The sequence below is a fragment of the Carettochelys insculpta genome, chromosome 10 (assembly GCF_033958435.1).
Source record: "Carettochelys insculpta isolate YL-2023 chromosome 10, ASM3395843v1, whole genome shotgun sequence".
In the NCBI taxonomy this organism is placed as follows: Eukaryota; Metazoa; Chordata; order Testudines; family Carettochelyidae; genus Carettochelys; species Carettochelys insculpta.
In genome coordinates this window covers 37,414,640-37,427,429 of record NC_134146.1, presented here as the reverse complement: position 1 = coordinate 37,427,429, position 12,790 = coordinate 37,414,640, and the positions used below count along the sequence as shown (strand labels likewise).

Genomic DNA, 12,790 nt, shown 5'->3' with positions numbered 1-12,790 from the left:
AAAGGAGATTTCATTTACATAACTACAAATACCAGTATTTTCAAGTATATAGAATTATGGCTTCATAATTCCAAAATGTAATGGATCGATACTACAAGCAGTCACAGCTATAGAATAGTGGACCTACAAGTTTTAGGAATGCAAATACTGTATGAAATCCTGGTCGCACTATAGTCAACTGGTAGTTTGCTATTCATTCTAATGGAGGGCAAAGATTTCAAACCCTGGCACTCATACCCACTCCCCAACCTAAGTATTTTGTAACTGAAAGGTTAGGTTGTTTTTGAAAGCAAACCCTAAATGTTCCAATGTCTGGTGTAGAACTGTAATACTCAAAGGCCATACATAAATTCACACAGCTTTGTAAATAAATATCAAAACGTTCTGACAATACAGTTATTTATTTGTATTTGAATGCACAATCTATACAGAATATTTACAGGGCATGAAAATGGAAAACAGCACAAAATACAATTGAGGTATAAGCTAAGAGCACAGTATGTCATGTTTCAATAAATATAATTCAAAATTTGTAAACTAAGAGACCAGATAGATGCATCTTGTTTTACTAAAACCATATAAAATATTGGTAATCTCACATGAGGTAGAGGACAGCCTTGCATGTCATGTAATGCAACCACAGCAATGTTAACCATAAAACTGTACATCATTGGCAGAAAATTAAAATTTATTGAATGCACCAATCATTCTCTCTCAGGCTTTTTTACTAATTTCAGAATAGTTACTCTATTTGTTGCCTTGATTAGAGATAGATTCTACAATGTTTTATCAGTTATTCTTTGTAATTGAAAGATTAATTATACTGTTATGTCAGCATCAATAAATATTTCTAACAGTAAGCATGAGAAAATAAAAATACATGTCAATTACAGACCTTATAGACTTGGAAGGCAATACAAAACTGCAACAAAACATCATTAGACAACTGTTTATATTTCCTAGAATTACTTTAAATACAGTACTACTGTGCTTTCCTTGAATTCAAGTGAGGTATGTACATTTGAAGAAAAATATTTTAATACATTTAGCTGATTTTCAAGTGTTTTGCTTTCTTCTTAAAAACCTTTTGATTTGCTGTGCTTGATAAAGAAATCTCAATCCACCAATTTTTCAAGCATTTTCCAAACAAAACAGGAACCCAGCAGAAAACAAATTTTCTATCCTAAATAATATTGGAGACATACCATTAAAATTTACCATGCAGTTGTAAGTTAATAACCTTTACCTTCACAAAAGTAAGATTACTAGACAGAAAACTACTGTCCTGTTGAACTAGAGGAGAAATGTACCCCATCTAAAATATTAGAACCAATATTCCAGTAAGGAAAATGTGACTGCTTCTTATACTACAAATGCAATAAACAAATGTATTATTACTGAACTCTGCAACTTTTTGTACTAAGATATTTTATTTTTGACAGCTTATGTAAAATTTCTTAAACATTGCAAGCACAGAATTACAGGTAGGAGAATTAGAGTATTTTGCTCACTTTACGATATTATCAGAAGTTCTGTCATGTTGATTAATTGCATGGATTAAGTGCAGAGGAAAATATACAAAAGTATTTTACTTTTATACTACAAAAGTACAAACCAACCAATAAGAAGGGAATTTTAGGAAGCTTCATAATTAATCCCACAAAAATGTTTTTAAAATTTCATATCCCATCATTAGTTATTTGAAAAATTATTTTTAAATGTAATTTAATGCTTTTTCCCAGACTAAAACCAAGAATTTATAAAAGTTGTTCATGACTTTCTAAAGGTGGGCCTGATCCTCCCCCAACTTTACCTGCTTCAGTAATTGCATTTTACTTTTATTATACATGAATTTTACACCTAAGTCGTTAATATATTAAATATAAAATAAAATTACTTCAAGAATGTAAAATGTAAAACATAACTACTATATTTAGCCACATAAAGTTAAAGTGTAACTAAAGAATAACAAAAAAATTAAAACAAAGCCTCTTTGAACTAACTTCAAGATTTTGCTAACATCTCTTCATAACATCTCTCAGTTACTGTTTATCTAGTGTTAAATGGTTGCATTTATGAATCTGGGTGATTTTATAGCTTTCAAAACTGCAAGAGATTTACTACTCTTCTAAAGTCATAATATTTTTCTTACAGAGTTGAATGAACCTCATTTATGAAAGTTTTCTTTGAAATTAAAAAGTACATTAGTAAGCTAAGTATTTATGGTGAATACTACTTATTTTCTTCCAGAAGTGCTCTAGATGACTTTCTAGGTGTTCATTAACGCAGCTTTTGAAATTAAGACTAAAATAGTCTTTTTCTAAAAAAGTTATTAGGGGAATTGGGGAAACAAACTTCCAGTCTAAAAAACCAACACCGAAATCACTCAAAACATTCTTCACTATATTAATATATAAAGTGAGCAACAAAAGACTAAGAAACTAAGCTCATATTCAAAGATTAACTTTTGCCAGTGGTCATTCTAAATGGGCATTTCAAGTCTCTATAAATGATGTGAAATAAACAATTCATCAAAACTACTCTAATTCAGTCAAAGAGCTCAACATAAATCTATTTAGTCTAGAACTTACAGTATTTACAATTTACTAAAAAACTATCTTTTAGTGACTATGCACACAAAACCTATGGCACATCTGTATATATTATATTACTTAAAAGTTGTATATAATTAAGACTACACGTGGAAATTATGTTATGTAAGAATCTAGTAAAAGGATTACAGTAATTTAAAACTATTATAAATTTTAGAATTAAATGGTATCTTTACAAAGTTACCTTTTAAAAATTTTTAATTAATTGTAAGTGGATTGTGAGTCAATTATTTTACAATTAAGAGGCCCTGTCTGGAATGGGAATTGTTTTCCTGAAACTTACTACATTTCCACAACTAATGGCAGTAATGGGAATACTAGTACAGATTATTGCCCACTAGCATTTTAACACTGTGTCATATAGACGGCTTTTGAACTGAGTTAGATAGCATGTGATTACAATGCTGGTAGATCAATGGAGCCCTGCCTGCAATAGCACAGAATTTACATTGTTGTTACTACTGTTGAACCATGGGCAACAATAGGACATTTTGCAGAAATCACCTGGCGCAGAGCGTCTAAAAATGAACATTGAATATATTACTATTGCTGCTCCTGTAATTATCCAGTGAGGACTCTATCCATTCATTCAACCACTAATATATGCAATACTGAGGTAAATCAGATTGTTCAAGAACATTCAACAATTCCTCTAGGCCCTATCTACACTGATGATTAAAATATGTGAGTCAACATAGTTTAAAGTCTAAGGTAATCTAAAAAGTAAAGCTAAACAAGGGCATAATGGAATTTTGTCTTTACTGCTTCACTGACATTCAAATCAAACATTTTCAGTCTACCAGCAAATAGTTGTGTCGTTCCCCTCACCCAGTTGTCGTCTGTTACTCCCAGCCTGATATTTAAGAGCCATGCTGTGCTCTTTCAGGCTCCAATAATATATATTTTGTAGTTGGAATATGGTTAACAGTTTTTTAGTATGTAAACTAAAACACAGCTCATTCTGTCATAGCTGTACTGACTCTGTATACTGCAGTAAGACTTTTTTTCCTGTGTCTTTAAAAGAAATGAATATGATTTTGAATAAACAAGCATAGAAGGATCAAACAGGCACTTCTGTCCCCATTCCCCAGCCCCCTTTAAATAGTTTGGCCTGCCAGGTGTAGACAGACATATCCAATCATACCAGAGTGAAAATTTTGTGCTCTGTAATCCAGAATGGCCGGGGACACATTCCAAATTACTTCATTTAACCTACTTTAATCCTCAGTGCAGATAGGACATGAAGAATTTATAAAAATTCTAACAGACTGCCAAACACATTCTTAAATGTATCACTCCAAACCTGAAAAAGCAGTATATGGCATATATGCCAACTTAATACAACTCTGTACAATATTTTCTATTTTATTTAAATAGACTGAAAAAATTAAAATACAAGTTTTTAATTTTAGCTAATTCAGAACAAAAATTGAAGCAGACATTTTTATTCCTGGTTTACCTAAGACTAATTTAACCCTTGAGATAACAAAGACACAAACTCTACAGCAAAACAACTTCAGTTAATAGTGGACTCAGATTATATAACACAGAACATAGAACTACTAAAAGTATTTCTAATCACCAACAGATTAAGTCTGTTAGAGATCCTTCAAACTTTTTGGAAAGAAGTACAGGACTATATTTTTCACCCAATTTTGTAATAAACTATTTAATGTGTCAGGACTCTAATAATAATGCATTTAAAATCTTGACCTTTGTGATCAGGACTTTTCAATATTAATGCCAGGTACAGCAATATAGTGATTCTGTACTTCTATCCATTTTTAAATATTGTGGATTGAACAGGCAGTACTTTCGCAGGTTATGGTAATATTTGCCATGGTATTTGACCATACACAGTATTAAAATGATTTTTAAAATATCATAGCTCAAAATCTGATTAAAAAACCTTTTTGCTAATTACCTAAATGTTAATAAGGCCTATTTCTATATACAAAAAGAAATCTGTAGACTAGAGAGATTTTTGGAAATCAAACTACTACTTATGAGTGATAACTGTTTTCTAGAGCATTTTCAAAATTATGTTAATAACCCAAATGTTCAGTGTTTCCACAGTAAAGCTTCCATTTTTAAAGACTTTCTTCCATAGTTATCTGAAAAGCTTCCCACTGATGGGGAGTGAGAAAGGACGAGAGTAAAGGAAAGGTGATTTTTAAACTTTAAAATACATACGATTCCATTTCTGTTGCTCCTTTTCAAAGAAAAATGCATAATATTATCTTTTGCCAGTGTGCCAACAGAATACTACAACTCAGGTTTTGAATTTCTTTCATTTTGATGATGGACATTTAATAGCAATTATTAAAAATAACACAATTCATTCAGATGAAATTATGGAAAAAAGACACTGTCTAGTAAATTTCTGATGGCCAGTCTCCTTTTATCAGTTTGGTATCATGCAACATTAAGTTACAAATGAAAAGCTACTTATTGTCACTGAAGTCCTTTCTGTATGCTAAATTCTATTTTAGATTTTGAAAAGACCAAAATTAAACAAACCCAACGTTCTCTAGCTAGATGTAAAATTGGTAGCTAAATAAAAATGACCATGGTATATTTTCAATATATAATACTTCTTTCAAAAGGTGCACAGTCTTCAAGACTGCATTAGAAATACATGCAGAAACTGACTGTTCTAAAATAATAGGTTTCATATTGTTAATAGCTGTCTGAAATACAAACAAACAAACAAAAACTCCACCAGTACAAATAAATGCAGATTTTCATTAGTTAAGAAAATCTAAAAAAATTATATCAACATACATATTATCACTATGATTTTCTGTTTGGGAACTAGAAATACTTGGTCTTATCATACAGAAAAACTCTGCAAAGTTCAAATACAAAAAATCCGGTTTGAAGGATACAACTGAGTTCCCCTCTACTAACTTCTATTTTCCTTTTCCATTTTTGGAAGATGTCAAAATCTGAAGTTCCAATTCCTTAATCATCATCTCTAACTTTTCTCTTGCTTCTCGTTCTTGTCTGAGTTCATCTTGAAGCTCTTGTCTATCTGCTTCCGCATGATCCAGTCTCTTTCTCAGTTCCACCAACTGCACAATTAATTATAAAGAAAGCAGAGCAATTTTTCTCACTTTAACCACAATATCTTTTAAAGACCAATTATTCATTTAAGGAGAACCGTGAAATATTTTTATCTGAGACTTAGAATGTTACTGAACAATGTGTCCCAGATCACTGCACACAAACTTTTGAAAAAGATTATTTTTTAAAAAGTTGCCATGTGCTATTACACTATTTAATAGTAACAATGTTGTACCATACATGCATACACCCCTTGGTACAATACAAATAGACCCTTTCATTATGCATATTTATATATGTTTTCATATTTTAGTATCTGAACTGTCACACTACATCTTATCATTAGTACATGTAATCAGATATTAAGCCTCTGCCAGAGACCAGTACCAGATGTTTTTGATATTCCATATTGTGTTCAATTGTTTTTATTCTCTCCTTTTATTTGTCTTGCCTGACAAAACCTTACTTTATTCCCCAGGAATTAATTTTAATGTGCTTTTATAACTAAGGAGGTCACCAGAATATATTATGATATTGTCTGGTATGATTACCTTTACTTCAAGCCAAAGAGAACTGTGCAATCTAAAGAGAAGATTATTTAAATTACCTACATGTATATGTATAAGATGAAACATGATCACACAGACAGCACCAACATTTTGAATAAGACAAAAGCAATGTGCTTAGTTGACAAAGAAAGCCATGCTAAATGGAAAAATAAATGTGAAATACCTAAACCAAGAAATTTATAGTTTCCGTGGATTATGGCCCCCCATAAAACCAAATCATTCTTGCAAATTATTTAGTGTGTATATTATACTCTTAGGATTATACACTATCACATGGAAAACTCGTACTCCCGGGTAACTTGGTTGCTATGAGGATGCACAGGCTTCTCTCATTAACAGCCTGCTCAATCCATTACGTTACTTAATATTGAAGATAAAGTGAACGTGATGGCCAGTTATGCAAACGATACAATAATACCAGGCTGCTCACAGAGTTATGGCAATGCGACTGATGAAGATTTTACTGATCTTATAGACTGAGGTGGTGAGGTGTTAGAGCTGGTTGGAACATTTTGACAAAAACATGACATTTTTGCAATTTTTTTCCAGTTTTCTGACAACTAAGTAATTGTTCACCTTTGAAGGCCTTTTTTCACCCATCTGGTAAGAAAGAGTGTTCTGTGTACAATCAATGACATAAAAGATGATCAAGAAATATTGTTCTGAGAGCCTGATGATGCATGTCAATATTGACTATTTTAGGTAGGGCCCTGCATGAATCACAATTTTAGAGGACATAGAAATTGTAAAAGTTTCCCCAAGTGTGCATATTAGTCCATTTCAAGGATGAGTTTCACAGTTAAATTTAGTCAGTTTCAGAGACAAAATGAATGGATTAGTAAAATTTATTCCACCCTTGAAATTGACTAAATTTAGTTGTAAAACTCATTTAATGCAAGCTCGGGAAATTTAAATTCTTTGCCATACACAGTTGGGAATTCACTTAAAAAAATAAAGGCAGGGTGGGGGGGGGTTTAAACAGAGAGCCCTACTTTGTGGATACTCTAACATGACCTGACACACATTTAGGAGCTTGATTTTCAGAAACTGCTAGACACCCATCATCTGAAAATCAGACCCTTTAAGTTATTGCAAGTTAGGCATCCAAATACTAAAGTATCCAAAATCACCAGTCATTTCTGAAAATTCAGTTCAGTATGTATTAAAGATTTTGGATAAGAAAAGGTATATTTAAGAAAGCAACTCTCCTAATATACAAGACAAAAAAGTATAAAAGAGACAACACCACTTGAATTTCCAAGAAGTACGACTTTTTAATAGACTTTCCAAAGTATGTGTCTTAGGTGGTACCAACTGAGAGGAAGAAAAAAATATGCACAGCTTTGTCCCCATTGGTTTAAGGACCACTAAGGCTACGTCTACATTAGCCCCAAACTTCGAAATGGCCATGCAAATGGCCATTTCGAAGTTTACTAATGAAGTGTATCATATTCAGCGCTTCATTAGCATGAGGGCGGCCGCAGCACTTCGAAATTGATGCGCCTCGCCGCCGCACGGCTCGTCCTGATGGGGCTCCTTTTCGAAAGGACCCCGCCTACTTCTAAGTCCCCTTATTCCCATCTGCTCATAGGAATAAGGGGACTTGGAAGTAGGCGGGGTCCTTTCCAAAAGGAGCCCCCTCGGGACGAGCCGCGTAGCAGTGAGGCGCATCAATTTTGAAGTGCCGCGGCTGCCCGCATTCTAATGAGGCGCTGAATATGTATTTCAGCGCTTCATTAGTAAACTTCAAAATGGTCATTTCCGTGGCCATTTCGAAGTTTGGGGTTAGTGTAGACACGGCCTAAAAGGGCAAAAGTTTCATTATCCATTTCAGCCTGTGGAATGTGCCTAATTCCTATGCAAGAGCTTTACGCCCATATCAGAGCTACAGTTCAGAAGCAAACTATTTTGTTTGGATGACTTCCACAGGTTTCCAAGGTATTTTCCAGATCTTCCGATCAAAATTTTTAAGGCTTGAGAATTAAATTACCTTTATATGCAGTGGGTTTTTAAATTCCCTCTCTCTCTCAGCAGTAGAGGGAACATAGATGAACCATGTAAGACTGCTCTGCGGAATCTATGTAGAACTATAGCACTCACAGCCACAACCAAAACATTCAGAAACAGCTCTTTAATGCAGAGTATATATAAAAATTGTACCAACACATACACCATGTAATTGCACCCTAATTTTGGCCTGATGGTGGCTTTAAGAGCTCATATTTTAAGAACAAAGGAAAATGTATCCACTGTGTCCTAATAAGTCTAAACTGATTTGAGAATATCTGCCTAGTATAAACTGAACTAATTTATCCTTAAGTCTCCTCATTCTTTTTTTAAGAAAGTGGTAGGTACAGCAGATAGGGATGCATTTTTGAAAATAGATATTAAGCCAAATACAGTAAAAGTGAAGAGGAGAAATGAATAAAAAATAAATCTGACATGAAAGCCATCCACTAAAGAGCTGTAAAATAAAGTTTCTGTGTGTTTTGGTTAGAGTTTATACCTTACATTCAACCTCTTTTACGCTAGAGGAAATACCATTAAGTCAGGTCTCAATCTAGATTCTCTCCTCCCCACATCTCCACAACTCTTTTTAGAGAGAAGTGGGGACTGAAGAAGTCTGCTGATTTGTGGGGGGCATGGAGAAGTAGCTCAAGCCACCTTACTCAGAAGGGTACCTTAAGGAGACAATCATGGGATAAGAAACCCAGACTATGGCTTTTCTCTTTAATAGGACTCAGTCAAATGCTTCTATAAAAAGTGGATGTGGCCTCACTGATACTGCAATGCAGTTTCTTAAAACTTTGAGACCATGAAACACCAAACAATCAATAATATTTTTTATGTGCTGCACCTATGAAAATTCTCTTAAGAAAAAATTGTCAGACCAAAACCAAAACAAAAAAAGAACAAAACACCAAACAGCAACATGTATGGCAAAACCATAATGAACTAATTTAAATCAGTTATCATAGCAATGAAGCAGTAACAATGTATCTGATTTTAACAGAAAATATATACTTTGAATTTTTTTTGCAAATGCTTGTGGCACACCTGCAAGTTTTTCATGGAACACTAATGTTCTGTGGAACATAGTTCAAAATATGTTGCTGAAATGAACTCCAACACCAAAGGAAGCTGTCAGTCAAACTCAAGGTGTTGCTTTGAAGAAATATATGTGCTCTTTTTTTCCCTCTACAACTAAAATTAGAATATTTTATGTTGTTTAGTTTACAAGTCCAAAGCTAGATGTATTAAGTTAACCATTTTTTGTTTTAATTGCATTTTTTAAAAGTCATGTTTTTATTAAATTACTGCAAATGGGTAATTTAATACAGGCATCCCCTAGAAGAACTCTATAACCTCTAAGGAGATGTACTGAATGGTAAGGAATTTCTGCATACCACGTCCCTTTCAGTTCTGATCCACAGGCATGGACAGAGGCATCCTATTCCCATGAGTTAAGTTGTCATTAGGTGAACAAGACGGGGACAGGTCAAAGAAAGATGAAAGCTGGCAAGAGTACAGATAAAACACACTTCACAATGAAGTTTAAAACCTGAGCAGCAATAACTTCGTACAGTTATCTTTAGTTGGAAATTTCATAATTAAATAGGTGGTGATGGAAAAAACATGAGACAGATTTCAAACTACATTGTTCTCTCACCTGTGCTGCATACTCAGCTTCTTTGTCCTTTTCTAAACTGGAATCACAGGTACACTTTTGCCTCATCACCTGTTCCAATTTTTTCTCCAAGTCCCTCTGCTCAACATAAAATTCTTCCATTCTTTGAGCATGCTCAGTTTGCAAAGATTCAAGTTCTTTCTGTAAATTCTGCTGCTCCTCAGTTAGTTCCTTCATAACTTTAGAATTACTTAATATTTCCACTTCCTGTCAAGAAGCAATGAGGATTATACAGAGTGATTCTAAAATCACTACAATTAAAATAATGTCTTAATTTAAATAAGTATCTGGAAATACTGAGGAGAAAAGAAAGGTTACTCACCGTAGTAACGGTGGTTCTTCGAGATGTGTCCCCGTGGGTGCTCCACATTAGGTGTCGGGCTCGCCCGGCGCCGCAGATCGGATCTTCCAAGCAGTTTCTGCCGGACCGCGCATGCGCCGGTGCGCGCCGCTCCCCCGCGCGCTCCCGGCCATGTGCGCGATCCGGTCCCCGCCAGTTCCTTGACCAACCGCCTCGGATGCTCCTGCAAAACACTAAACAGAGATCCGGAGCGGGGAGGATGGGCGGGTAGTGGAGCACCCACGGGGACACATCTCGAAGAACCACCGTTACTACGGTGAGTAACCTTTCTTTCTTCTTCGAGTGTCCCCGTGGGTGCTCCACATTAGGTGACTACCCAGCAGTAACCCAAGATAGGAGGTGGGTAATCGGATTATGTGCAGCTTGTCCCCGAGAGGACCGCTGCCAAGAGACGGGTATCCTCTTGGAATACCCTGTGAAGGGCGTAATGTTTGGCGAAGGTGTCACAGGATGACCAGGTCGCCACTCTGCAAATGTCTTTTAGCGCAACGCCCTTGAAAAAAGGCTGTTGATGCTGCCACCGCCCTAGTGGAATGAGCCCTGGGCGTGGCCAGTAAAGGAGTCTTTTTGAGTTTGTAGCACATTTTTATGCAAGATACGATGTGCTTAGAGATTCTCTGCGAAGAGAGACATTCTCCTTTTGATTTGGGAGCGATAGAGACTAGGAGCCTATCCGTTCTCCGGAAGGACTTGGTCCTGTCCATATAGAAAGCTAGCGCCTGCTCACGTCCAGGAGGTGTAGGCGCACCTCTTTGTTAGAGTTATGAGGCTTTGGATAAACAAGGGTAAACAATAGGTTCGTTAGTATGAAACTCAGAAAGAAACTTTAGGAACAAAGGCTGGATGCAGCCGTATGGTTACCGCCTCCTTGGAAAAACAGCGCAGGGCGGCGTTGCCATAACTGCCTCAAGCTCGCTCACCCTGCGAGCCGACGTGATTGCGAGAAGAAAGGTCGTCTTCATCATAAGGAGGCGGAGGGAAACCGTGGCCAAAGGCTCAAACGGTGGTCCCCTTTTCGCATTAAGCACCAGGTCCGAGTTCCACAGAGGTGGAAGCGGTTTCTGAGGGGGGTATAGGCTTACCAGCCCTTTGAAGAACCTGGTAACCATGGGATGGGCGAACACCGTGTGCCCTTCCTCTTCGTGTCTGAACACCAAAATGGCGGCCAGGTGGACCTGAAACGAGGATAGCGAGAGTCCTCCTCTCTTGAGGTCCAGTAAATACTCTAATATCACAGCCATAGGCACCGAAAGGGGGCTAGCTGTTTGGTAGAACACCATGCCGTAAAGCGAGTCCATTTCTGCTTGAAGGTCTTCCTGGTGGAAGTCCTCCTGCTACTTTCTAGGACTTGCTGCACTTCCTCCGTACATGTGCTCTCTAGGGAGCTGAGCCATGGATTAACCACGTTTGTAGTCGCAGGCTTTGGGGGTGCGGATGCACTATGGACCCCTGGGCTTGCGTGAGCAGATCCCGCGCCACCGGAGGGGACATCGGTGGCCGGTCCGACATGCGCAGGAATAGGGGGAACCATTGCTGTCGATCCCACGTTGGGACTATCGGGATCATTCAGGTTCCTTCCCTCCTGGCTTTCTGCAACACTTTGTGGATGAGCACTGTGGGAGGGAAAGCGTAAAGCAGGGGGCCCCTCCATGAGATCGCGAAGGCATCCCTCAGGGACCCCCGTCCCAGTCCTGCCCTGGAGCAGAATCGTGGGCACTTCTCGTTGTGCTGAGTAGCAAACAGGGTCTATCTGGGGAAAAACCCCATGCGTGGAAAAATCGGTTGCAGCAGATCGGGACGGATCTGCCACTCGTGCGTGAGTGCGAAACGCCTGCTCAGCTGGTCTGCCTTCACATTGCGAGCGCCTGGTAAGTACGAGGCTTTCAAGGTTACATTGTTGGCGATGCAGCAGTTCCACAACCGGACTGCTTCTACACATAAGGCACGGGACCGAGCTCCTCCTTGCCGATTTATATAAAACATGGTGGAGGTATCGTCTGTACTGATCCCGACTACCTTGCCTTTCAGTTGGTCTCGAAAGTGTCTGCAGGCGTTGAACACTGCTTTGAGCTCCAGTATATTTGTGTGCAGTGACTGCTCCATAGAGGACCACAGCCCTTGCGTCACCTCTTCGCCCATGTGTGCTCCCCACCCTATGAGGGGGGCATCTGTAGTAAGAAAAACCAATACGTGTGGTTGGTGGAAGGGTACCCTTGTAAGCAGGTTCTCGGGGTTTACCCACCATTGCAGGGATTTGCGCACCTCCGTTGTGGGCGACGCCATCCTGTGAACAGTGTGTGCTGCCGGTTTGTATACACTCGCCAGCCAATGCTGCATGCTGCGCATGTGTAACCTGGCGTTCTGTTCTACGAAACGTTGCTGCTGCCATGTGGCCCAGCGGCTGTAAGCACGTCAGAACCGGCACCATAGGGCTGAAGGTGAAGCCTTGCGCGAGGGAGCCGATGGCCCGAAAGCGAGTCTCTGGTAGATACGC

General features: G+C 37.8%; 1 protein-coding gene across 5 annotated transcripts in view; it reads right to left on the bottom strand.

The window, feature by feature from the left end:
* Window positions 1-248: 248 nt before the first annotated feature.
* The window catches only part of SKIL (SKI like proto-oncogene), a 35,219-nt gene continuing 22,677 nt past the window's right edge, over window positions 249-12,790 (bottom strand). For 3 of the 5 annotated variants that reach the window (XM_075004245.1, XM_075004243.1, XM_075004246.1), the window contains 2 exons: window positions 9,918-10,142; window positions 249-5,686 (listed from right to left, as the gene is read on the bottom strand). In XM_075004245.1, coding sequence (XP_074860346.1) covers window positions 5,525-5,686; window positions 9,918-10,142 — 387 coding nt within the window. In that variant the 3' untranslated portion in view covers window positions 249-5,524. The remainder of the gene's footprint in view (window positions 5,687-9,917; window positions 10,143-12,790) is intronic. The other 2 variants (XM_075004244.1, XM_075004247.1) reach the window with 2 other exon arrangements.